Here is a 27,413-nt window from a genome sequence, read left to right as displayed (position 1 = left end):
CCCCTGCTTAAAATTCTTCAAAGGCTCCCCAGAACCCCTAAAGTAAAGAAGTGAGCTCATCATCATGGCCAGCAAGTCCCTGCATGATTTGGCCCCAGACCCCATCTCCCCCGGGCCACCACACAACAGTGACACTGGCCCCTCCTTCATTTCTTCCAACACATCGAGCTATTTCTGGTCTTTACACAGGTTGTTCCCTAGCTTGAAATATTCCTGCTTTACTGGATCCTCCCTGTCCTTCTGTTCTCAATGTAAATGTCACCTCGTCAGAAGGACCTTTCCTGACTGACTCAACCCCATTTATTCCTCCTTTGCTCTCAGTTTTACCCCCACTGTGAGACAATAATGCATGAGGCAAAGGGCTGTGTTTTTAGTACCAATTCGCTCATTTCTGATTTTTAGATGAATGCTGTTGCGGGTTGTACTGTGTCCCCCCCTAAAAAATCATGTTGAAGTCCTAACTCCCACCCAGGACCTCAGAATGTGACCTTATTTGTAAATACAGTTGTTGAAGATGTAACTCGTTAAGGTGAGGTCATACTGGAGTAGGCTGGGCCTCATATCCAATATGACCAGTGTCCTTATAAAGGAAGAGGGCCTTGTGAAGACAGAAACACAGAACACCATGCAAAGATGGTGGACTGAAGTGAGGCATCTACAAGCCAAGGAATGCCTGGGGCTACCAGAAGCTAAGAGAGAGGCATGGAATAGATTCACCCTCACAGCCCTCAGAAGGAATCAACCCTGCTCACTGATTTTGGACTTCTAGCCTCCAGAACTGTGGGACAATAAATATCTGTTGTTTTAAGCCACCCAATTTGTGATACTTTGTTATAGCAACCCCAAGAGACTAATACAAATGCCAGATTGCAAAGACATATATAGAAGGGAAAGGTGTTCTTACAGAGGGAGGTGGTGGGTAAAGGGGCATAAGTGACTGTTTTAACATTATGTTTGCTTAAACTAAAACTTTCATTTTCAAAAGTAACCTAATTATTAAAACATGAACTAGAGTTACAGTGAAGCCTCACTACCACTGCGTTATTGTGATTTGCAGGAAAAATATATATTTGGTCTTCATCCACAGTTCCTGGCTTACAGCTCCCAAAACTCTTGGAATTTCCTGAACAATGGGATGATATTTGGTCTCTTGTCCTCAGCTCCTGAAAACACTTCAGGGAAGGTGACTTTCGGGATCCCACCCAAAGGTGGGGGCTGGTTGTCAGGAGAACCAACTTTCAGTCCCACCCCCTGCCAGAAGTTGAGTCAATCACCACTGGCCAGTGATTTAGTCAATCATGACTACGTAACAAAGCCTCCAGAAAAACCCCGAAAGGACAGCTTTCTGGACCTTTCAGAGAGCTTCCACATTGGGAAACCAGAACACTTCCACATGCCCCCCATGCTTGGCCCCATCCACCATGAGGACAGAAGCCCCTTTGTTCAGGACCTTGACCTTCGTATCTCATCTGGCTGTTGATTTATATCCTTCAATATCCTTCTATAATAAATCAGTACTCTAGTGAGTAAACAGGTTTCCCTGAGTTCTGGGAGCCCTTCTAACAAACTCATTGAACCCCAAGAGGGAGTCGTGGGAACCTCTGATTTACGGCCAGTTAATCAGAAGTATAGGTTACAAGCTGGACTTGCAACTGGCATCCTGACTTGGAAGGACCATCAGAACCTCCGATCTGTAGCTGGTCAAAAGCACGGTAACAACTTGTGGCTGGTCTCTGAAGTGGAGGGAGGTCTTGTGGGACTGAGCCCTTTGTCTATGGAATCTGATTCCATCTCTGGGCAGACAGTGTCAGAAATGAGTTGAACTTCTGTATACCTGCTAGCATCCAAGAATTGATTGTTGATGTGGGGAAGCCTCCACTCACACACATTGGAATTGGGTCCAGGAACCCAACTCAACCAGGCCAAAAAAAAAACTGTCTATTATTACACCAATCCATATGAAATGGTACTGCAAACAGTTCCTGAAAAATTATAATGGAAGTGAAGAAAAGCCACAGACTCCTCAGTCTCAACTTTATGACCTTATAGTGAGGATAGGAGCAAGTTATTTAATCTCTAATTTTGTTATGAATTTGCTTCAAGGTTTCTGCTTTAATAAACGGCATTAATGATGATAATAATAGCTACTCAGCATGTGTCAAACATTGTGCTAAATGCTTTAGAAACTTCATTAATAATCCTCAATTACCTATCAGCAAAGCAGGTCCAATTGTCCCCATTTTACAGATGAGGAAACAAAGGATGTGTGAGTCAAGAATAATGCTGCTAATCCAGTAGCAGAGCCAAGACCAGAACACAACGTCTTGTGACTTCCATCAAGAGCTACCTATTATATCACACAAATAATGTATTTGGTAGACTCTAATAGAGAACAACCAGTTTCACTGGAGCAACATTCCCATTACTTTCACACTTAATCAGAAAGTACTGTTAAGATAAATTCAAAACTTACTTTTTGTATCACTCATCGCAGGAAGGATGCTTTTTAAAATAAACTGTTTCTAAGGTAATATTTTAAAATGTACATTATACAAGCACTAGCTAAAGTTGAATTTGGCCTTACTGAAACTCACTTTTAACGGCAAACCAATAAGTATCTGACCAGTTGGCTTTGTTTTTTTTTTTTTCATTTAAGTATAGTTGCTATACAATATTATATAAGTTACAGGTGTACAACATTTTTTAAAGGTTATACTCCATTTATAGTTATTATAAAATATTGGCTATATTCCCCTCCACTTGGCTTCTTCAGAAGAAAAATATCCTGCTATTGAATTTGGTAAGTTTTAAGCTTAACCACACGTAACAGCTTTCACAGAGCCAAAACAGAACTAATGCTCTCCTGAAAAGAATGGAGAACAATGAGTCTGTATTCAACTGTAATAGCCACAACTTAGGTTACAAATTCAGAATCCAGTGTAATTCACAGAGAAAACAATACTAATGAATTTTAAGCGGTACTGTTCTATACTTCTGCTTCTCGGAAGATGGCGTAGATGTGCTTTTCCCTATGCTTCCTGCTAAAGTACAACTAAAAATCCTGGACATTATCTATAAAACAAACATAAGAGGATCGAAAAAGTGGAGGGAGGGCGGCAGACTGGCCAGGGAACACCACGGTGGAGAGGTCCCTGGGTTGTCATATGTCTCAGACACGGAGCTGAAGAAGTCAGCAACCCAGAAACACGAACAGGTGCAGGGAAAAAAAAAAAAAGAAGCTTGAACAAAGCCTGCTCCCTCTAGCCAAAGGACCAGGAGAGGGACAGCCTAGCCAAGACAGAAAACTTTTAGACAAACGAGCCCTCGAATCCAGCCAGAAATCACATAAAAAACGACAGCCCCACCGCCACGAGCAAAGGCAGAGCTAGAGCCTAGACTTCTACCCTTCCCGGGCTTTAATGAGGAGCCCCAACCCCTGCCAGGGTCACATCAGAGAAGGCTGAGTAGGGAGCTGGACAATAATGAGCTTGACTCCCCTGCATCTCAGAGTCAGTGGAGACCACCTGCAGAGCTCAGACTTCCACCTCCACAGTAATAAAAGGGCCCTCCCCTTCCACACGGGGGCGCTGTGGAGAGTTTAGCTAAGCTACTCCATGGTATTGCTGCCTCGGAGTCCATTTTGCTGGCTGTGTGGCCCATAGGGACCTTAAACTGAAACTTGCCCCCTCATGCAAGCATGTGCCCTAGATAGCAGCCCTCAGAGTCACAAGCAAATACAAGCTCCTGATACAATTTCTCCAACAGCCCCTGTGATCACCAGTTTCCCCTGCCTCCCAGGGCTGCCCCTTACACACCCCTAGATAAAACTCCCATGGAGCTTACTAGAACCCTGCACTTCCTGTCTGAATTGACCAATCTGGCCTTGGCCTGGGAACCCCAAAGCATCCCACCCATAGACCTAATAAAGCCATGTGCTCCAGGACCTGTGGCTCTCTCTCCCTCTCTGCACCCAGTCTTGACCTCGCCATGTGGCCCCTCGAGGAGTGCCATGTACTCCCTCCAGGACCTGTGAGTAATAAACTTCTCTATTTCAATTTCTCTATGGTCCTCTGCTGGCCACAGCTCACCATCCAGCAACCTGTGCTCCACTTAACAAATGTTAATTTAACAAAGCAGGTAGTGTCAGAGGGGGCCCGGTGGACAGTCAGGAAGCTCTCACCTCAAGAACCTAGAAAAAAAAAAGCAAAACAACCCAAAGTAGGCAGAAGGAAAGAAATAATAAAGAACAGAAATCAATAAAGTTGAAAACAGAAAAATGGTAAAGAGAAAGTCAATGAAAAGAGAGCTAGTTCTTTAGAAAGATCAAAAAAATTGACAAATCCTGTGCAAGATGGGCAAAAAAAGAGAGAAGATGTAAATGACCAATATCAGAAACAAAACAAAGAATATCATCAAAGAGTCTGCACACACCATGAGGGTAATAAGGGAATACTATGAACAAATCTACATATGTACATTTCACAACTTAGATAAAATGGGTCAATTTCTTGAAAAACACAAACTACCACCACTAATCCAATATGAAATAGATAATCTGAATGGGAACTATTAAGGAAACTGAATCCATAATTTTGAAACTCCCCCAAGAGAAATCACCAGGCCCAGAAGGTTTCACTGGAGAATTCTACAAAACACTTAAAGAATTAACATCAATTCTACACAATCACTTCTAGAAAACAGAAGAGGAGGGAACATTTCCTAATTCATTTTATGAAGTTAATAGTTCCAGGATAACATACCAGACAAAGACATTATAAAAAAGAAAACCACAGACCAATATCCCTTATGAATATAGACATAAACATCCTTAAAACATTAGCAAATAAAATTCAACAATATACACAAAGAATTATACACCACGACCAAGTGGGGTTTCTTCCAGGGAAGCAAGACTAGTTCAATATTCGAAAAGCAAGCAATGTAATCTACCACATTAACAAACGAAAGGAAAAAAATCACAAAATCATATCAATTGATGCAGAAAAAGTATCTGACAAATTTCAACATCCATTCATAATGAGAATTATCAGAAAGAGAGGGGAACTTCTTCAACTTGATAAAGGGCACCTATAAAATAACCTACAGCTAACATTACACTTAATGGTAAAAGACTGAATGCCCCCCCCCAAAGATCAGGAACAAGGCAAGGATATCCACTCTCATCACTCTTATTCAACATAGTGCTGGAAGTTCTAGTCAGTGCAATAAGGCAAGAAAAGGAAATAAAAGGTACATATGTCAGAAATTAAACTGTCCCTATCTGCAAATGAATCTACATAGAAAATGCCAAGGAACAGGAATCTAACAAACAAAAAAAAACCACATCTAGAATAAGTGAATTCAGCAAAGTCACAGGATACAAGATAAACAATTATACAAATACAAAAAAACAATCGTATTTCTATATACTAGTAATAAACACATGGACACAATTAAAAGTATAATACCATTTGCAATCACTCAAAAACAATTAAATGTTCAGGTATAAATCTACCAAATCATGCACAGGACTTACACTGAAAACTACAAACTGCTGATGAAAGAAACAAAGATCAAAATAAATGGAGAAACATGCTGTGTTCATAGACATGGTAAAAATATCAATTCTCCCCAAATTGATATGCAAGTTTAACACAATTTCTGTTCAAAATCACAGCAAGATTTTTTCTTTTGTAGACACAGACAAGACGATTCTAAAATTCATATGGATTGGGAAAATAACTAGAATAGCTAAAACAATTTTGAAAAAGAATAAAGTAGGAAGAATCGCTTTACCCAATTTCAAGACTTATTATACAGCTACAATAATCAGGACTCTGTGGTACTGGTGGAGGAATAGATACATAGATCAACAGAAGACAGAACCCAGAAAAGACCACGTAAATATGCCCAATAGATTACTGAGAAATGTGCAAAACCAGTTCAATAGAGGAAAGATATCTTTTCAACAAATGGTGCTGCAGCAATTAGACATCCAAGGGGGCAGGGGAGGCGGGGGAGAACCTCAACCTAAATCTTACACTTTATACAAAAATTAACTCAAACCTCATTATGTTAATTTTAAAATGCAAAACTATAAAACTTTTACACAAAACAGGAGAAAATCTTCAGGATCTAGGGCTAGGCAAAGATTTATTAGACTTGACACCAAAAGTGTAATCCACAAAAGAAAAAATTGGAAGAACTGGATTTCAACTTATGCTCTGTGAAAGACTCTGTTAAGAGGATGAAAAAACAAAATAAAAACTGGAAGAAAACATTTGCAAACCACATATCCAACAAAGGAACAGTATCTGGACTATATTAAGAACTCCCAAAAGTCAACATTAAAAAAAATCCAATATAAACACGTGCAAAAGACACAGAGAAATTTCACAGAAGAGATATACAGATTGCACAAATAAACACATGAAAATATGTTCAACATCATTAGTCATTAGGGAATGCAAATCTAAACCATAATGAGATACCACTACACACCTATCAGAATGCCTAAAATAAAAAAGTGATAACACCAAATGCTGGCAAAGATATGGAGAAACTGGATCTCTCATTCACTGCTGGTAGGAATGTATAATAAAAGGGTGTAGCCACAACGGCGGTTTCTTACAAAACCAAACATGGAATGGCCATATGGCCCAGATTTGCACTCCTGGGCATTTATCCCAGAAAAATGAAAACATGTTCACAGAAAACCCTGTACATGAATGGTAGGAATGTATAATGGTAGGAATGTATAATAAAAGGGTGTAGCCACAACGGCAGTTTCTTACAACACCAAACATGGAATGGCCATATGGCCCAGATTTGCACTCCTGGGCATTTATCCCAGAAAAATGAAAACATGTTCACAGAAAACCCTGTACATGAGTACAGATTCTGTACTAGCAGCAGCTTTGTCCTTCAACAGGTGAATGGTTGAACAAACTGGTTCATCCATATGATGGAATACACTCAGCAATAAGAAAGAACTATTGGTACACACAATCTGGAAAGCCAATCCCAAAAGATTACAAACTACATGATTTCACTTGTAGAGCATTCTTGAAATGACAAATTATAGCAATAGAGAGAACACATTCCTGGCTGCCAGGAGCAGGGGTGGGGGGTGGGCAGGAGGGAACCAGCTGTGGCTCTCACAGGGCAACATAAGGATGATGATGGAAATGTTCTGTATCCTCAACACATCAACGTCAATGTACTGTCTGTGGCATGTACTGTAGTTGTACAAGCCATTACCACTGGGATAAAATGGGTAAAGGGTACAAAGGGTCTCTGTGTTATTTAACGATAAGAGCACAAAGGGACTTCCCTGGCGGTCCAGTGTTTAAGACTCTGCGCTTCCACTGAAGAGGGCACGGGTTCGATCCCTGGTCGGGGAACTAAGATCCCTCATGCTGGGGGAGCTGGGGAGCACATAAATCTACAATTATCTCAAAATAAAAATAAGGTGGCTTTTTTTTAATGGCATTATCTCAAAACAAAGTTTTTTTAAAATGGCATTATCTCCAAAAGAATTATCAGCCAAATCATTTGTCATCAGATTTTTATATTTCTAATTTTTTTTGTTGACAGGCAATAAAAGAGCTCTCTAGAAAAATCATCTGTAACAACCTAGTTCCAAAGCATTTACCAAGTGCTTGTCATGTGCAACTAGGAGCTAGGTTAACAGGCAAAGATGAGGAAGACAATGTAGATTTAGAAGAGAGTTTATACTTCTAAAGAAGCTGAGCAAGAACTACAGTACTGAGCACAAGATAACTTCATAAAACACTTCGTTATTCCTGCCCATAGTCATAAGTATTTCTAAACAGAATACTTGACCACTGCATGACCAACTTACATATAAGTAACTCTAAAGAAAGTCTTCCCTCCCTTCCTTCCTTCCTTCCTTACTCCCGGCCAGTGTAGGACACTTTCCACCAGGAACCCTGACCCCCATCCAAGCCCTGGTCTCCATGTCTCAACTAAGCCCAAACCAACCCCGACCCCGAGCCATGCTGGCTGGGCAAAATCAGGGGAAAGGTGAGAATCACACACGCTTACATCTCACACACACACACCCATTCTCCTCTCACCCAACTTGCTGCAACTTCTCTGAATACGAACACCCAAAGGAAGAAAAGAATGGCAAAGGGGAAGGCTGGTTGAGACCTCCAGCTGCCAGGCCTCCCCTCACCAGTTATATCATCAGAAAAGGAAAAGAGACATAAGAGGGGGAAAGGAGAAAAAAAAAAAGAAGAAAGAAAGGAAAGAAAAGCTATGGTACATTTTTACGCCATCCCCTCAGCTGTCACCTCCCCACCCTTCACAAAACAAAGGCGCCCAACTCTGCCCAGCTCTCTCCACTCCTGTCCCAGAGCATTTCGCAAGTGCCTCTGAACCCAAGTCCCCCTAAAACCAAGTTCCCTTACCAAGTTTATGATTAATCTCTTTACCCAAAATTTTATTCCCTTTCTTGTCCCCTCAGACCCCAATCCTGTGCTAACTGAGCACTAATCAACCAGAGTCAGATGACTACAATTGCTGTTGTTGATAACATCTTTAATGTCCTAAAACTGCTATTATAGACATCATCATTAACGTACAAACTCAGGTTGGTTCTCCAGGGCAAGATGAGCTAACAGATCGCCAAGCCATGGACCACCTGGCCAGAGAATGGTAAACCAGAGACATCTTGACTCCCAAAACTAGAAACTACAATTAAGAAATGTGACGAAACAATGATTAATCCCAGCCTCTTTGTTCTTCCCCTTTTAAAAAAAGCCCCTAACTCAAAGACCAAGTTGGAGTGGCTAGGAGGCTTCTCCCACTCCCTTGTTTGGTGCCCTGCTGTACAGTAAACGCTGTGCATTCCTTCACCACAAGCCCGTGTTAGTAGACTGGCTTTGCCGCCCATCGGGCGAGCAGACCCCAGCTGGGTTCAGTAACACCTCCTTCCCTTTAAAACACACTGTTCTCCTCCCAGCTTTGGTGGAGCCATGCCTCAGGAGTCCCATTCCGAGAAACTGGAAAACAAATACCAAATGAATATAATCCATCATTTGTGAATACTCTAACCCTTGCCTTCTGGTGAAGCTTTACTGTAAAGCTTTTTATTGATTTTCACGTTTTAATGGTTAGGTTATTCTTAGAAATTAGAGGTTTAGTTTATACCAAGAAATATTAAACTATTCTTCACACCTACTGGGCAAGAACTGCTTTCACCTGTTAATATAACTTGCCCGACTGGCTTTCCACTGAGACCCACCCAGCAAGTGAAGCCTGTGAGTAGTCAAAACTGGCAACCCAAGGGTGTGAGGGCAAGCTGCAATAATGATCATGGCCTCTCCACTAACTAGGACGGTCAGTCAGGCTAACGAGCTGGCTCATCAGGTTCCCATCTTCCCTTAACGTATCAGGTGTTCTGTTTCCAAGGCCGGGGGTGTAACAAAGAGACTACACGGTCCTTGCACAAGAGTTCATCTACTTTAACCCACAGTTTCACATTCAGTTCTAATAAACTTAGCTTCTAAGTTCATGGCTAATCAGAAGGAATGTTTCATACAGAAAAAAAACACTCTGTTCATTCACCCAAAATTTAAGTGCCTAACAAGTGCCAGGCACTTGGAGACGGAGCATTGATTTATACACAGTGACCCCTGTCCTCCCTGGCTTATGTAGGGAAGGGGGCTCAGACAGGAGAAGAGTAAACTAAACTAAAAATAAATGTAAATAAAATAATTACCAAAAATAATTACAAACTGTGATTGTTGCTACAAGGATATAAACAGAGCCAACGAACTTGTCTTTTCACGGGCTATGAAGAGCAATTTCCTTTCCAGTACTGTCAAAACGTAGAATTAAAAAAATCATACAATTTATTAACCCCAAATACACTCTAAAATTTACTTTTAAAAATTAAATCCCAGCTGCTGACTTGTTACCCTCTATGCTAAAAGCTGAATGGCATTTCAATTCCCTAGACTAGAGGCGGTAATGCAGGGCATAAGGCAGCATTTCCACAGGTGGAGGTTACAAAAAATAGGTCACTGAGAAGTGAGGGAAGGAAGCAGTAAGCCAAAAAGCATGCCTTCAGCTATTTCGAAACTTGGCCTAGGGTGGGCCCTCTAACAAGGAAAAACACTCTTCTCGTCCTTGTCAAGATCACATAGCACCCTGCTCCCTGGGATCCACAATCGCTACTAGTTCCATACTTTAGTTGCTTTAAGCAACTTTTGTAGACTAACCTGGGCACAAAACCACCATGTGCAACGTTGGTTTTTTAAGGAAAGTGGAGTATCTTCCAAAAAAAGGAACCAACAAATCAACCCCACTTAAACTGGAGACTGCCAAGTTAATTTAAACACTAGCCGTGCTCTCTGCAATGTGTAACTCCATTCAAAACTCAGTCACACCAGCCAACCTTGGAGGAATATAAACAAAATTACATTAACAGAGGTACCTAACCTTTTCAGATGTGCCAAACACAAAAACCTCGTGTTAAAACCTACTGACTGGAAGATATATTTGACTGCAAATCTGACCCACCAGGGAATAATCTGAATTTCCATCAAGATGATGGAACAAAAGTGAATCCAAGCTTCATCTGAGCCTAGGAGTGAAGACAGTTCTGAACTGTCATTTTGGAAGACACTCACATCTCTTACAATTCAAATGTAATTTCCCCAAAGTTAATTCCAAAATTTTTGTTAGTTTGTTTGGCTTTGCTTTCGCAAACAAAATTATTCATAGACTGAAGACGAGATGTGTTCCCTGCTATTGCATCTCCACTTCTTCCCTTTTCACAAAGCTCGACCTCTATTAAGTTAGGAACTTACATCTGAAAGCTTCTACCTGGACTTTTTTTAGTCTAAACACCTCAGCTATAAATTAACGGCGCAAGGGGGAGGGGGGCTGGGGGCGTGGATCTGTACTCCACTCATCTTGTTACAAATTAGGAATTGGAGAGGAATGGTCTCTCTTTTTTAAAACATCTCCAGAGAATTATTTTCCATCAGTTCCCTCCTTGCACCCAGCTCCTTTGTAACCGCTGCCACAAAATTCCCCCTTTGGGTCTCTTAGGCATCACCCTCAAACTCTCCCATCCACCTGTGCTGCTCCGTTCTCCCATGGAGAACATCGGCCTCTGTAACAAACTTGCAAAGCTGCCCCCCTCAGTCTCCTCATCCTCTGCTCAGAAGCCTCTAACTTCCCATTTCACTCAGAATAAAAGTCAAAGTTCTGCATCATGTAGCCAGCCTGCCGCCTCCTTAACTCTCCAGCCTCATGTCCTATCTTTCCCTCACTCCCTGCTCACACATTTACACTAACTTTCTGCCTGGAATGCTCCCTCCTCTCCTTGAGGGGCTTTCTCAAATGTTACCTTCCCTTAACCCTCCACCCGCCCCCCCCCCCCGCAACCATGTAAAACTGCAAACTTCCAACTCCCTATCCCCCTAGCAAACTCTCTATTTAACTGACGTTATTCACTATTATCCCCAATGTAAGTTCCAGGAATGCAGGGATTTATCTGTTTTATTCACTGCTGTATTCCCAAGGTCTAGAACGGCGCAAGATACCCGACCATTCAGTACGCATTCATGAATGGAGTCACTTTAATTAACAGATGTCTGCTGAGCACCTAGTCCGGGCCAAGTTTGTTAAGTCCAGACAAATAAGACACTGTCCCTGACTTTAACGCACCAGATGGATTACGGCACACAAACAAAACAGGACTGCAAACTACGGCCACCAGCAAGCCACAGAACGTGCCAAAAATTCAAAGGAAGAGGTCTCGGCTTCGCCCTTCGGGAACACAGTCCAGCTTCCCACCCTCGCGAGATTGTCCGGGGACCATCCCCAGAGGGCCTCTTCTGGTCCCCTGAGAGGGGTGGGGACCCTCGCCCTCCCCAAGCCCGAGAGGTTACTTGTCCAACGGTGCAACTTCCGGCCGGACACAAGATTTAATGAAACAGATTTTAAAACCTCCGCCCTTCAGCTTCCACCCCCTCTCCTCTGCCTCGCAGATCACTCCCTTCAGTGGCCCGCGACCGAATTCTCACCCCGGCCTAACGGCACTCACAACAGAAAGCTCCCTACTTCCGCAGTCCCCACCTGCTCCCGGCGTCCCATGCAGCTCCTCCCTGGTGCGCATGCGCGAGCAAAGCCTCCTGCGTCGCGGAGAGGCAGGCCGTGCGCCGAGGCTGGGCACGCCCCCAGCGTACCGCTGGCTCCTGATTGGCTGCCTCTTGCTCGCCTGAGCGCTGTTGGGGAGGCCTGCGGCTGCGCCTCTAGAGGCGCTGGCAGTTGACTCTCCTGCGACTGCCTTCTGCTCCTCGCCGTCTTCGCGGGCTTCCTGGAATCGTTGCAACGCCGCCGGCATGTCTCAGGTATAACGCGTGCCCAGCCTAGTTGCGAAGGTGCCACCGGGCGGGAGGCTGGCGCGGGGATCATCCCGCAGACACAACCAACCCTGCAAGGTCTTTACCTTCCGGCTCTGCTGTTCTTCCTGGACCCATGCCTAGCGCGCACTCTTTGGACGGAGAGCCCTGTAAGCGGAACTTTCCGTGTTTCGACTCCCAACACCGCTGCTTAGCCCGCAACTGCTGGCAAGCTGCCCATGGGGAGGACTTCGCAGTGAAGCAGGAATTGGGGTCGGAGGCGAGAGTCCTAGGAAGACAGATAGGATGTAGTGGGTTACATGGATCGAAAGAGTAAGGGGACCGTGTGCCCCATCCGGAAGTACACGGCAGGAGTAGGGGCGCCATACAGAGTGGAGAAGCAAGGAGGCCGTGGTTGAGAGCTTGCAGGTCAGGGAAAGTAGGGGCCTAGTGTCCGGCGTGAGGCAAGGGGAGGGTCCCGGCGTGAGGAGGGGTGACCTAGAGGTCTTTCCCTCCTTCGACTGTAGACGCTTTTCTGGGACCTAGCAGTGTGGGGCGACCTTTGGTTCCTCTACCCTCCCTCCATTCAGACACTGGGTCGGAGGTCGGCGCTGGATGCCCTCCCTCAGGGGGAGGGGTCCAGCGGGCTCTGGCCGCTGACACCGCTGCGCTCATGCCCTGTTCCTTTCTCAGCTGTTTCAGTCACGCAGTGCCAGCCCTATCCGCAAGTCAGGGCTGTCCTGGGACCCCGTGCTGGCCAGGGAGTTGGCCACGCTGCCTTTTCTGTGAAGTGTATGCCCACTGCAGGCAGTTTTAGCCTGTCTCCTTCACCTCTGTTTCCAGCACCTGATACCTAGCATAGTGAGAGAGCCCAATGCATAGTTGTTCATCAGATGAGTGAACCGATGTGCTTCCCCTCCTGGTTTTGCTGAATCTTTCTAGCTGCGCTGTTGAGTTGAGGAAAGACTGCTTTTCCTCCCCTGCACTGCAAGAGGAGTGCTGCCTTTCCAACCCCTCCATCCCCACTACTGTGCTCTATTCAGGCCTCTTCTCTCCCTCGACTTTAGGCTGAGTTTGAGAAAGCTGCTGAGGAAGTTAAGCACCTTAAGACCAAGCCAGCAGACGATGAGATGCTGTTCATCTACAGCCACTACAAACAAGTAACTGTGGGTGACATAAATACAGGTATGCTGAGGTTCATCAAATGAGTGAGGGCCCAGACTCATCAAAGCAGGCTCAGCAGCCTTGGTTGGTGCTGGAACTCTTAATCCCTGGGTGGGGACCTCACTTTCAAAACCACCCACAGTCCTACTGCCCTACTCTTAACGCAGTTCATGGGGTTCCTGAGGTTTAAGCTGGGAGAGGTTCCCCAGAGATCATGTTCCTGGATGGGATTCACAGACCCTGCACTGTTCTTGGTTTCTTGGTGGCTCATATAGCAGTATTCAAATCCTAGTTTGGGAAGAACTTTATTCACTCCAGCATTTTCCATCTATTTGGGAGGAAGCAAAGATCCCGGCTTGGAAGAAATTTGCTCCAAGCTCTCAGATCAGTAGGAGTTCTGTTGAACCATACTCCTTCCACCCCAGATGGGCAGGATCAAAGTCGGAGCACTTGGCAGCCAGGCCAAGCCTGATGGCAGGACCAGAGAAGCAGCTGGCTTCCTGCGGCCCGTCAGAAGCGTTTTTGATGATAGCAGTTCCACATGACCATTTGGCCCCTGTCATAAAGTCTTGGTACAGATTCTGAGGCCTTGGTTTGGACCACCATATTCTGTGATCCTGTCTTCTCTGCCTTGGACACTTTTCATTCTGCCCATAAGTTCCTGAAACTCAGGAGTATATGGCAACAGCACGATGCAGTCTATGAAAGGATTCAGAGGTGGTGGCCATAGTAGCGTAGAAGGAGGTCACCCCGCCCCTGTTCAGGAGGGCAAGCGTAGCCCCCAGTTCCACTGCAGTTAGGATAGAAGGTGGAGCTGGTGGGCTGGCTGCTAAGGATCCTGGGCAGTGCCAAATCAAAGATTACAGGGTGGGCTCAGTTCAGAAAGGTCTTGTGGTGAAGGTGAGTTTTACCCTGGGTTTATAAACTCTGCATCTTCCTAGGGAGGCAGGAGAGATGAAATGGGGGTGACCAGAACGGCTGAGGAGCTTTTCTGACAAACACGATTTTCACAGAGACTGGCCTCTGCCCTGCTTTCACATAAGTATAGGTAGACTGGCTTGGGAATCTCTCACTTCCTGATCAGCTCACTCTAGGGCTGCACTGTAGCCACTAGCCACATGCATCTATCTAAATTTAAATGGCAAATACTTAAAATTAAATAAAATCAACAGTTCAGTCCCCAGTCACACAAGCCACATTCCAGGTGCTCAGCTGCCATAAGTGGCAGGTGGCGCCTGAGTTGGACAATGCAAATGTACAACCTGTCCATCATCACGAAAGGGCTGTTAGGATGTGCAGTTCTAGGATTCTGTTGATGATCCTGCAGCTGCAGTTTCGCTCAGGTATCCCTGGGAATGCTTCCTGGCAAGCACTTGGGAGGAGACTTGATGTTTCTCAGACACAGTGATCCAGGCTGTGGGCGCTGCGATTGCTCCCCTTGGCTTTCTTCTCAGTGTGGCAGTGAACGAGGTCCGCAGGGAAGTAGTAAGTGTGTTTTCCAAGTGCAACTGATAACAGGTCTATATGTGTAAAACCATGGTATAACTTAAAGGAAGCTTGCCCTCACGAACAGAATTCCCACAAAACAGCAAGAAATAGACTAACAATTTGGTAGCAAAATGGGGCAAGGATATGAACAGACAGTTCACAGAAAAGGACACCCAGAAAACTGATAATAATGTGGGAGAGAACTTGGGTGGGGAGAGTGGGAGGAAACTTTATAGTATTCCCCTTGTGGTGTTTGAATTTTAAACCAGATGAATGGATTGTAGTACTTGTTTTTTTAAAAAAAAAAAAAAAAAAAAGAACATTAAAGTACGGTTTTTAAAAGAAATTTTGGAGTTACTTAACTTATAAGACAAGGACTCTAGTAATGAGAACAGTTTTCCTCCTACTTTCTCTAGATTTTAAATTTAGATTTCTGTACACGTGGGTTTCTGAAGGCAGAACCCGCCCTACTAGACCCATTTAACTCCATAGCAGAGCCTAGAAGGAATAGTGTAATAAAATATAGCTTTCATGGCAAGAAAATTGATAAAGTTCCTTATTAGAACTTGCAGCAGGTCTCATGTCTTTTCCCTCTCTTGTTTAAGAACGGCCTGGAATGTTGGACCTCAAAGGCAAGGCCAAGTGGGATGCCTGGAATGAGCTGAAAGGTAATTGTTCTAATATGTTTCCCTCATTTGGGAAGCCCAGTAATGAAATACTCTTCATTAAGGAGTATAAGAGGTGAGGAGAGAGAACACAGTGGATGAGGCACATGCTGGGGAACCAGTTTGACCAGGGCCAGAATGGAAAAAAAAACTGGGCCGCCTACTTATTCTTCTAATACCATTTATACCTTTTCCAAAAACACCATCTCTGAGTCATGGTATCATCTGGAGAGAGGAGGGGCTGGGGACCAGGCCACTAACAGACTGGGAGGTGATAAGAGTTGGCTTGGCCTTTCTATGTATTCAGAATAAGGGGTGGTTTCCTGTCCAAACCTCCCTCTCCCCCACAAGGCCAGGCAGTGACCCTCTAGCCCAAGCAGCCCTCCCCGGTTCCCTTCCAGCCAGAAAGGCACCTAAAAAAAGGAATGAACTAATGCATGGCAAGCTGCTGGCACATCGTAGCCTCAGTGAATGGAGCTATTATACGCTAAGCAACAGCAGCCAGGAAGTATCCCAGCTCTGACTTAATCACGTGCCACCCGCAGCAGTAAGACCCAAAAGTTGGCACTAAAGTGCCTACCAGCTTTGGTGCCCTAGCTAGCTTGTTTCTGAATAAGCCCTCTGTCTTCCTGCAAATGAGAAACACTTGAATTCAAAAGGGGCCAGAATACAAAAAACACACTCCTAGGATTTGCAAGTAACTGGAAGAGGAATGCCCGTCTGACTGTCCATTCTCATTGGGCATTTCCATACCATTCTCAGGCCCCATGTGCTTGCCGTTGCTCCAGAACACACTCTGATTCCCAGGGAGTATCTCTCCTTCACCGTAGAATCCAGGACTCTGGGCATCACTGTCTCTGAGAGATATCTCCAGTGTCCTCTCTATTCCCCTCCGAGAGCCAGCTGCTGTGCTCAGAGTTCTCAAAACTTTTCTCATAGCTTCTATCTGGGGAGAAGAGGGTTCCTGGCTTTGTTTTTTCCCTGGAAGCATAACAACTCAGGGAGATAAGAGCCCCGACAAAGAAATAGGTGATAGGTCAAAGCCAATTGTGAAAGTCAGCAGGACCAATAGTTCACTGCAGCTCCCCATGTTAGGCTTAACATGACAGTAGGGGGACTCACATGGCCAGCAGGCCAGTGACAGGCCCTGGACAGCTGCACACACATTATGGGCTCAGTGCTTTATGGAGCATCGCCTGTGGACCAGGCTCCTCGAGGACTTCAAGTCAAATCCTGGCCAGGTCTGTGAGGTGTAGGTAGTAGAACCACCACCCCCTTCACAGGTGAGAAATTGAGCCTCAGAGCACTAAACCAGGGCTCTGAAGTCTGCTACCTGGGCTTCCCTGGTGGTGCAGTGGTTGAGAGTCCGCCTGCCGATGCAGGGGACACGGGTTCGTGCCCCGGTCCGGGAAGATCCCACATGCCGGCGGAGCGGCTGGGCCCGTGAGCCATGGCCGCTGAGCCTGCGCGTCCGGACCCTGTGCTCCGCAACAGGAGAGGCCACAGCAGTGAGAGGCCCGCGTACCGCAAAAAAAAAAAAAAAAAAAAAAAGTCTGCTACCTTTCTACCATGCTGCCTCTGTAACAAATAATCTTGTTGATGCCTTACAGGGACTTCCAGGGAAGACGCCATGAAAGCTTATGTCGGCAAAGTAGAAGAACTGAAGAAAAAATATGGAATATAAGGGACTGGGTTTGGCTGCCAGCCACACATTTCACCTAAACTGATCTAATACCTTGTTTTTCTAATACTGTGGATGAAGTTAATAAATAACTAGTTAACCCAGTTGCTCAAAATAGCCCAGGATATGAACTAACAGAGTAGGGGCTGAAATGTTTACTGATCCTGCTGTGTAGTTTTTATCAATAGATCAATTAAAAGTACGTTTGTTACTTTAAGTCTTTGATAACCTGGGTTCTTGAAATAATGTACTCTGTTGCGATCTCTCTTCCTCCCTTTTTCTAACAATTTCATCTGGAAGTGTTTGAGCTTAACCCTTCTCACCCTCCTCTACGCTCTCCTGGAGGGTGGGCAGGCGCTCCCACGTGTTCAGACCTGGCATGTGCTCACCTCTCGTGTGGAGGAAAAGGATTATAGAAGTGGCCTTTCCCACCTCCTTCCCTCAACTCCAGCCACACTGATCAGGCAGGCTGAGATGTCAGTTTGCAGCTACTGCCAATCCTCTGTCAGGAACACTGCTGGCTGCAAGCTCTGAGGAAGGTAGGGTTGATGAGTGTCTGAGGTCTGTCTGAGGTCTGTCTGAGGTCCAGCCAGTCCATGTTTGCAGAGCAAACAAGCAAGGGTGGGAACCCCAGTCAGGGTGAATTGTGCATCTGCAGGGAGCATTCCCAGAGTCCCTGTGGAAGCTCAGCCACAGGCAGCTGGGCAGGCAAAAAACAAGTGGGGAAAGCGAGGGCTTAGCAGGGAGAAGGGCAATCAGGACCTAGGAAGGGCAAGGGGTTAAGGTTGCAGAGAAGAAAGGCTGGAGCTTGACTTTGGAGGATGCAGGTGGTTGCATAGTAAAAAGGAAGAAAAGGAGACAGCTGTCAGGCCCTCCTTGCCCCATGTTCCCCGTCAGTCACTCCCACGGTCCTACAGGGGAAGCACTCATATTTCCATTTTGTGGGTGAGGATGCTAAGGCCGAAAGGAATTCAAGAGAGGCTCTCTGAGGCCAGGAAGCTTAGTTCTCCCCTCCCAAGCCTGTACCCTGGTTTTAGACATAGTTCAGCCTTGCTCGACACTGAGACCTGAGCATTACAGTGACTTGGCCAGGGTCACTCAGCTGGTAAAGAAACTCAGAACCAGCGTTCAAGTGCAGATCTCCCTGGTCCAGATACCTGTACCATCCAAGGTGGCCTCACAGGTATGAGCAGCACTGTGGTGGGAGACACAGGAGCAGCAGGGAGGACAGGCGTCTTGGTGGGGCTGGTGCATGGCAGGCCTGCAACGCCGAATGGGACTAGGTAGTGGAACGTTGGTAGCGAAGTTAAAAAGTACAGGATTTGACCATAGGTGATGGGGAGCTGCTGGGGAGCCGACATGGTCAAAGGCATTCAGACGGTCAGTCTGACTGTATCAGTAATTATTGAGAGTAGCTAATCGTCCTGTTCCAGCCCAGGCGGCCCAAGGAAAGCTAAGCCCCACAGCTCAGATGTAGACAGGAAAGTCACCCCAACAAAGCAGTGAGGTCAAGGTCCAAAACCCAGACACACAGCCCAGGGGAGGTGACATCCTGAATAGCAGTGTCATTTGTGCAGCCCCAGTTCCTGGGCGCGGATGTGGCAGGGAGCCCACAGTCCTCTCCCACCTGGCTTCACTCCGCCCAGGCTGCCAAGACCACCCAACTCATGGGCATCTATGAGCCCCAAGGGAGGCAGTAAGGAGTCACAGCCGCTCGCCAGTACCCATATTTGGATCATCTTTGCTCGGTTATTGGCTGTTTCAGGAGTAAACCAAAGGAAAAACAGTCTTAAATAGAGGCCAAGGTATGCTGCTTGTCCAAACAGACCTGGCCCAGGGTCGGACCTAGTGCACCCACCCAGGGGTTGTGAGAAGCCCCTGGCATACAGTAGGTGCCCCAGTATGTAGCACTTTATCAGGAGTTTCTCTCTCGCCCTCCTTCAAACCAAGTTTTGGCCCTGGCAACATCCCTTGCAATATCTTATCAGAGTCAGGGACCTAGCCCAAGAGCAAATCATCACTCCTTTGGTAAAACTGGAGAGGGTGTGGATAAGAAAAGCACCTGCCTAGGATCCTGCCCTATTTCTAGCTTGTGAAAGGCAGCCAGGACCTGTGCTCAGGCTCCATGTCACTGCCTCGCTGCCAGCCAGAATCCCAGAAAAGTGGGCCTGAGCTTAAGGAAGGCCTGATTAAGATAGCGCAGTCTGGCCCCCTGCAGTTAGTTACACTCCGCTAAGACTGTACTGTGATGACTCGTATCTCTTCTCCAGCAGATGCCGACTGCAGAGAAACACTGGAGTGAAAAGGCAGACCCAAGCCCCTCTGCCTACCACTGGCTTGGCCCCTGGCCGTCCTTTGCGGAGGACCTGCAGAGACAGGCTCCCTCTCAGTCTGTTTGCTTCAGTTCTGAATTTCATCCATGGTGCCTTGAGGTGGGGACTACACCTCCTAGCTGTGTAATGGGGGTTACCGTGTCCATTATTCAAATGAGGAAATGAAGACAGGTGATGAGTAGACCCAAACCCAGGGCCCTCTGGCCAGGGAAGGCCTTTCTCATCCCCTTCCATCATGTTCCCTCTCGTGACCACTGGCTATTCCTCCCTTTGCACCTCCTTCGTCTGTCTGATGATGGTGGGGACCCCTATCTCGCTGGGCCAGCGTAAGACTCTGTGGAATCCCACACCTGCCGGCAGCTCCTTCCTGAAGAGTGGCTTCGAAAAGCAGGTCACCTTTCCAAGGCTGGAGTGGGGTCCAGGCGAGCTGTACTTTTTAAGCACCTCTGGTGGTTCCGAGGCTCTGCCAGGTTTAGGAGAGGCCCTCCCCACTCACTATAAAGTAGTGGTACTGGTTTCTCCGAAAGCAATGTTGGTCTGGCATTCTGAGAACGTGTCACCAGTAGCCTTGGGGGCTGTACCTGCTCTTGTAGCCTCTGCAGGAGTCTGTACAGCCCAGGGAGGGCTCACAGGTCTGGGGAAAAAATGAGATAGGCAGTGGGGAGCAGGCAGGACACCAGTGTTCACCCCCTCCTCAGGCACACCCAGCACCTGTGTGGGACTTCTTACCTCCAATCTGACTTTGGAGACAGACGTACATGTGGATCCCACTCAGGCTCTCAGGTGCTGAATCACCTATCTTCTTAGAGCCACACTTCCTTCATCTGGAAAGTGAGCCGATAAAATGGGTAAAGTGCTTAGCATGATGCCCAGCAAACAGCAACTTGCTAGCAGCCTGGAGGTCCTTCCCTTATCCTCACCCTCAGTACTTCCCTCCCCAACTGTGTGGACAAGCCTTGGCCTGAGGACACAAACTGCTGCTCCCCTCTCAGCAGTGCTTCAATAACTGGGGGTCATCCATGTCCTAGGATTTTCTTCCTATTCCAAAGTAGTTCCAAGATCCAAAAGCCTGGGAACTGCTGCTATGGATCAGGGACCAGGCATCTTGGGGGACATGGAAAGGCCACTGGATTGCAATCTGGGGACCTTGGCTCAGCCATTGCCCTAGTTACACAGACATAGGGCAAGTTATGTCACCTCTGTAAGCCTCCGTTTCTTCAATAAAATGGGGCTGAGCAGAAGGTCATGTGTCCAGCGTAGAAAGGAAGGAGAGCCAGAGGTGGGGAACAAGAAGGCCCCAGGGATGGCTGGCTTGACAGGAATCAGGCTGGGAAGTTGTGAGGGGGCGGTTTAAGCAGCCAGTTGAATAAAGGTGTGTAAAATTAAATTACAGGTATTCGACATGAAAGGATGCTCAACATCACTAATCATTAGAGAAATGCAAATCAAAACTACAATGAGGTATCACCTCACACCGGTCAGAATGGCCATCATCAAAAAATCTACAAACAATAAATGCTGGAGAGGGCGTGGAGAAAAGGGAACCCTCTTGCACTGTTGGTGGGAATGTAAATCGATACAGCCACTATGGAGAACATTATGGAGGTTCCTTAAAAAACTAAAAGTAGACCTACCATATGACCCAGCAATCCCACTACTAGGCATATACCCTGAGAAAACCATAATTCAAAAAGAGTCACGTACCACAATGTTCACTGCAGCACTATTTACAATAGCCAGGACATGGAAGCAACCTAAGTGTCCATTGACAGATGAATGGATAAAGAAGATGTGGCACATGTATACAATGGAATATTACTCAGCCATAAAAAGAAACAAAATTGAGTTATTTGTAGTGAGGTGGATGGACCTGGAGTCTGTCATACAGAGTGAAGTAAGTCAGAAAGAGAAAAACAAATACCGTATGCTAACACATATATACGGAATCTAAAAAAAGGAAAAAGGGTGGTTCTGAAGAACCTAGGGGCAAGATGGGAATAAAGACACAGACGTGGAGAATGGACTTGAGGACACGGGGAGGGGGAAGGGTAAGCTGGGACGAAGTGAGAGAGTGGCATAGACATATATACACTACCAAATGTAAAATAGGTAGCTAGTGGGAAGCAGCTGCATAGCACAGGGAGATCAGCTCGGTGCTTTGTGACCACCTAGAGGGGTGGGATAGGGAGGGTGGGAGGGAGGGAGACGCAAGAGGGAGGGGATATGGGGATATATGTATATGTATAGCTGATTCACTTTGTTATACAGCAGAAACTAACACACCATCGTAAAGCAATTATACTCCAATAAAGATGTTAAAAATAAATGAATAAATAAATAAATAAATAAATAAATAAATAAATAAATATGTAAGTTCCATCAGTGTGCCTGCTTCTGCACCATCTAATGATAATCAGATTAGGCATGAAAGGCTTGATCCGGCAGCTCCATGGCATCAACCAAACCCCTCAATACTCTAATTACATAAAATAAAACAAAAATAAATACGTCAAATTCCTATTAATTTTAATGGCATCATTCCTGTTGTTTTTAGCGGCATCATCATCGTTTTGAATCATCTCAGGAACAAATAGGCCTGTATCTTTCTTGAGAGCCTGGGTTATCAGGTCCATTTTCTTCTGCTACTAGTGTGTGTGTACTTTCTTTCTTTCTTTTTTTTTTTAATTTATCTCCCTGTGCTATGCGGCTGCTTCCCACTATCTATCTACCAGCCAGTGACTTGGCCAGGGACTTACATATGCAAAATATTTAGTGTTTCTATAGAATGAGTTCTTAGAAGTGAAATTGCTGAGTTCAAGAGACTCTCAATGCCGTTTGGTTTAAGATTGCCAAATTGCCTTTTCATAACTGCCATTCCGGTTGATTATCCCACCAAAACTGAAAGAAATGCTTTTATAAAAATGGCTCAAATGTTTCATTTCCACTAAAAACATTGTGGTTCCTTTAATTAATTAATTAATTAATTAATTAATTAATAATAACTAACTAACAGGTATTCGGAGTTGAGGATGAACCAGGAGAAATAACCAGCGGAGGCAGGCTTTAAGGGGCTGTGGCTTTGCACTGGCTCAGGGCAGGACAGCACCTCTGCCCTCAGCAGCTCCCAGGAAGAGAGGGTCAAAATGTTTCTTCCCCGGGGCTTCCCTGGTGGCGCAGTGGTTGAGAGTCCTCCTGCCGATGCAGGCGACACAGGTTCGTGCCCCGGTCCGGGAAGATCCCACATGCCATGGAGCGGCTGGGCCCATGAGCCATGGCCGCTGAGCCTGCACGTCCGGAGCCTGTGCTCCACAATGGGAGAGGCCACAGCAGTGAGAGGCCCGCGTACCGCAAAAAAAATATATATATATATACATTTCTTCCCTTATTTATTTATTTATTTATTTATTTATTTGTGTGATTGCACACAGCCTCTCTTTTGAAAGGGCGTGAGATAGCTAAGAACAGACCCCCAAAATGAGCAAAGGCCCATCAGGATCCTAGGTCTAAGGATAACTCAGATGCCCTCCTTGTTCTGAAAGAGCTGTAAACCAGAAACTGCAACAGAAGTGCCCTTGGATGCCCTCTCTGTTCACCTCTAAGCAGAGAATCCCCCTTGCTTTGCAACACCCGCCTGCCTTGAATACAACTCAACCCTTGGAGGACCAGGAATTAGTCGACCTACAGCTTTTTTCTTATTTTGTAATTTTTTTAAATTTATTTATTTTATTTATTTATTTTGAGCTGCATTGGGTCTTCGTTGCTACGCATGGGCTTTCTCTAGTTACGTCAAACAGGGTCTACTCTTCGTTGCAGCGTGCGGGCTTCTCATTGCGGTGGCTTCTCTTGTTGCAGAGCACGGGCTCTAGGCGCATGGGCTTCAGTAGTTGTAACACGTGGACTCAGTGGTTGTGGCTCACGAGCTCTAGAGCACAGGCCCAGTAGGTGTGGCGCACAGCCTTAGTTGCTCTGTGGCATGTGGGATCTTCCCGGACCAGGGCTCGAACCCGTGTCCCCTGCATTGGCAGATGGATTCTTAACCACTGCGCCATCAGGCAAGTCCCATTTTGTGATTTTTTGATAAGTATTCTTGATAAGCAATCAATGAACTAGTGTAAGTCTAGACTGAAAATATTTTCCTTTTTATGTAGCTGTAAAGATAGCCCCACAAAGGCTTTCCAGAGAAATCAGCGAGATATCAAAGACAGCACAGGACTCTGCACTTGGTGCAGGGTAGCCTAAGTGTGTGACTTGTAGGACCCCAAAATACCCTGCTAGAGTGGGTTAGATTGTGTTCCCCCAGGAGATACATCCAAGTCTTAACCCCCCCCCCACGCACACACACCCAATACCTGTGGATGTGACCTTATTTGGAAAGAGGGTCTTTGCAGTTGTAATTGAGACAAGGATCTCAAGCCAAGATCATCCTGGATTAAGGCTGGGTCCTAGTGCAATGACTGTTGTTCTTATAAGAGAAAGGAAAGGGAAATTTGAGGCCAAGATATGCACAAAGAGGAGGACAACGTGACTATGAGGACACAGGCTGGAGTTACTTATCTAGGAGCCAAGGAATGCCAAGGGCTGCCGGCAACACCAGAAGACAAGAGAGAAGCGTGGAATGGGTTTTCTCTGCCTCCCCAGAAGGAACCAACCCTGCCCATACCTTGCATCTGGACTTCTGGCATCCAGAATTGTGGGAGAATAAATTTCTGGTCTTTTTTTTTTTTTTTTTTTTTTTTTTTTTGTGGTACACGGGCCTCTCACTGCTGTGGCCTCTCCCGTTGCGGAGCACAGGCTCCGGACGCGCAGGCTCAGCGGCCATGGCTCACGGGCCCAGCCGCTCCACGGTATGTGGGATCCTCCCAGACCAGGGCACGAACCCGTGTCCCCTGCATCAGCAGGCGGACTCTCAACCACTGAGCCACCAGGGAAGCCCTGGACCCCATTCTTGATGTGAAGAGTATCATAATCACAATGTAGGAAAGGCCTGTGGGATGGGAGACACTGTTGCAGCTATTTTGGGTTATACATAACCTGCCAGAGAATTATGAGCATTTTGCATGTGGCCTCCATCAAACTGTCCTTTCCAGATAACTGAACCACTACATCCTCTTTTTGCTTAAGCTAGTTTGACATGGGCTTCTGTCACTTCCTGGCTACAACAATATAACGCACATCTCACAGGGCTACTCTAAGGATTAGATGATTGATAATGCTTGCAAAACTCACAGCACAATGCAAACTATAGGAGCTCCATAAGTGGAAGTTCCCTTCCCCCCATCCTTCCCTTCCAGTGACTCCTCATTTCCCCTGTGGCTAGTGAGAATTTGCAGCTAATGCCATCTATGCTGCAAGACAGCAGTAACCTTTACCACCATGAACAGCTCATATCCCATGCTAACAATTACACTGTCAGGAATGTTGTAGTACATTTGCTTCAGCCCAATGCAGACAGAATTCTGCTCTTAAGCTGTAATCTTTGTTCCTTCTACCCACCAACTTAACATTTCCATCAATATGATCCCAAACTGGGACCTTCACTGACTTCATGTTATAAGCAAAAGATTTTGCAAATTGATTTTTTAAAGAGTTTTTAAACAAGCCTTTTAAGATACAGTTTCTTTACATTATATCCCAAATCCCTAGACAGACATCACTTTCATACCCCAGTCCCAGACTATGCTGCTTTAAAAAAAAATTTTCTCTGATTTGAAAAACAATGTGCATGCATTGCAGAAAACTTGGGAAATACCGGAAATATGAAAAAGAGAACAAGTTGCTTCTCATAATCTTGTAGCATATAATGGGAATCACATTGTAGATAAAATTCTGTAACCTGATTTTTCTCCGCTAAAAGCATATCATGAAAAATGTCTGCATAATATTTGCATGACATTGTTGGACTGTAATTTAATTAGTACCCTGATGGACAATATCCAATTTTGCTATTATTATAATACTTTGTTAAACAATTTTATATACAGGTCTTTGAAAACACGTTGATTCTTCACCCTTAGAATGTAATTTATTGATTCAAAATGTATGATCTTTTATACATATTTTAAAATTATTTCCATAAAAAGTTCTTACTGGTAATGTACAAAAGTGCTCTTTCACTACCACATCCTTGCGAGCACTGAGTATTATCACTTAAAAATTATTTTGTTTTTACAATCTGGCAGGTAAAAAATGGTGTTTTGCAGTTTGAGGCTCCCTTGAAAGTGAGAGGGTTTGATGTCTTCTCCAGGTTCCTATCTCTAGTGGCCTCGGCTCCTCCAGACTCTCCCTCCCTCTCTCTCAATCTCTCTGCCATCTTTCACAATCTTGCACAGTTTCAGCGTGTTTGTTTGGAGCAGACGTTTCTTTCTCAGTTCCAGCTCTTCTCTCCAAAGTCTCAATCTGCCTGAGAGCATAAGGCCAGATGTTTTCCATTAACCGAGGTCACGTGTGTTAAATGGTTAACCAGGAAGCCCCTGCAGGCGGCAAGAGTTCCCAGTTGGACTGCGCCCAGGAAAGCCGCGGGGGGCGGAGGCGCATCCCCCTGGGCTGGCCGGATGCCGCAGGCAGGGGGACATCAAACGCCTAGCCTTTCCTGGAGTCTCTGCGGGGCTGAATGTGAGGACGGAATCCTCCTGCATCACGCAGACGGTCAAGACGCACATGCTTGCACAGGATCCTGAGCTCTTGGATGGGCGGAAGGAATGGTGTTCCTGGCTGGGAGGGAGGAAGCTGCTTTCCTGCAGGGGTAGCCCCAGGCCAGAACAGAGGGACACACAGATTGAGGGCGGGTCTGCAGAAGCAGGTGATGCAGAGCAGGAAAAACTGGCCTTCTTCTAGCCACACAGAACTTTGAAGGACTTTTTAAGGACTTTCAACTTATTTCTGTCCATTTAGTTATGAAACGTTACAAACCTACAGAAAAGTGAAGACTCTTTTTTTTTTTTACAGTGATCACCCGAGTATCCCCTACCTCGATTTTTACCACAGCATTTTACTCTAGTTGTTTTATCATATAGCAATCCATCCACTACTGTATCCAGCGACCTGAATGATTTATTGGATGCAGTTCAAAGTAAGTTGCAGACATTAGTATGCTTCTCCCTGAATACGTAAGCATATATATTATTAAGTAGAGTTCAACATTTGCTTACAGTTTTATTATTTCTTTGGGGTAAAATTTATTTACAAAAAATACAAAAATCTTAAATGTACCAACTGATAAGTTTTAACAAGCGCATGTACCCGTACAACCCAAATCCCTATCAAAATATAGAACACAACCGTCGATCCAGGAAGTTCCTTCATGTCCCTTCCCAGCCACTATCTGTCATCATGCTCCCAGAGGCAAACATTGCTCTCATTTTTTTCTACCATAAATTAGTTTTGCCTGTTCTGCAACTTCATATGGGTGAAATCATACATTTGTATCCTTTGTGGGAGGCTTCTTTCACTCCATCTAAGGACACTTTATTATGTACGAGAAAACTATCAAACTATAGGGCCAGCCAGAAACCCAGTTTTTATTTCAGACGAGGGAAAAACTTTTTGTTAAATAGAATTTCATTTAAAACCACAGTGGGAAACACCATTAAGAGAGTACAAAGACAAGCCACAGAGTGGGAAAATATGCTTGCTATATGTCTATCCTACAAAATACCTATATCCAGAATATATAAAGAGTTCCTACAGATCAATAACAAAA

At 45.4% G+C, this 27,413-nt stretch overlaps 2 protein-coding genes across 2 annotated transcripts in view; one reads left to right on the top strand and one right to left on the bottom strand.

Moving 5' to 3' along the window:
- The window catches only part of C8H2orf76 (chromosome 8 C2orf76 homolog), an 89,833-nt gene extending 77,674 nt beyond the window's left edge, over positions 1-12,159 (bottom strand). The window contains exon 1 of the mRNA XM_060106682.1: positions 12,118-12,159. The gene's annotated coding sequence lies outside the window, so the exon portion shown is untranslated. The remainder of the gene's footprint in view (positions 1-12,117) is intronic.
- A 117-nt stretch (positions 12,160-12,276) lies between these two features.
- DBI (diazepam binding inhibitor, acyl-CoA binding protein) lies at positions 12,277-17,598 on the top strand. Its single transcript, XM_060106301.1, has 4 exons — positions 12,277-12,392; positions 13,451-13,568; positions 15,641-15,703; positions 17,311-17,598. The coding sequence occupies exons 1-4, from the start codon at positions 12,384-12,386 to the stop codon at positions 17,382-17,384; spliced, it is 264 nt and encodes an 87-aa protein (XP_059962284.1). The 5' UTR covers positions 12,277-12,383; the 3' UTR covers positions 17,385-17,598.
- The last annotated feature ends 9,815 nt before the right edge of the window (positions 17,599-27,413 follow it).

The sequence above is a fragment of the Mesoplodon densirostris genome, chromosome 8, assembly GCF_025265405.1.
Source record: "Mesoplodon densirostris isolate mMesDen1 chromosome 8, mMesDen1 primary haplotype, whole genome shotgun sequence".
Lineage (NCBI taxonomy): Eukaryota > Metazoa > Chordata > Mammalia > Artiodactyla > Ziphiidae > Mesoplodon > Mesoplodon densirostris.
This window is presented reverse-complemented; position numbering and strand designations above follow the sequence as displayed.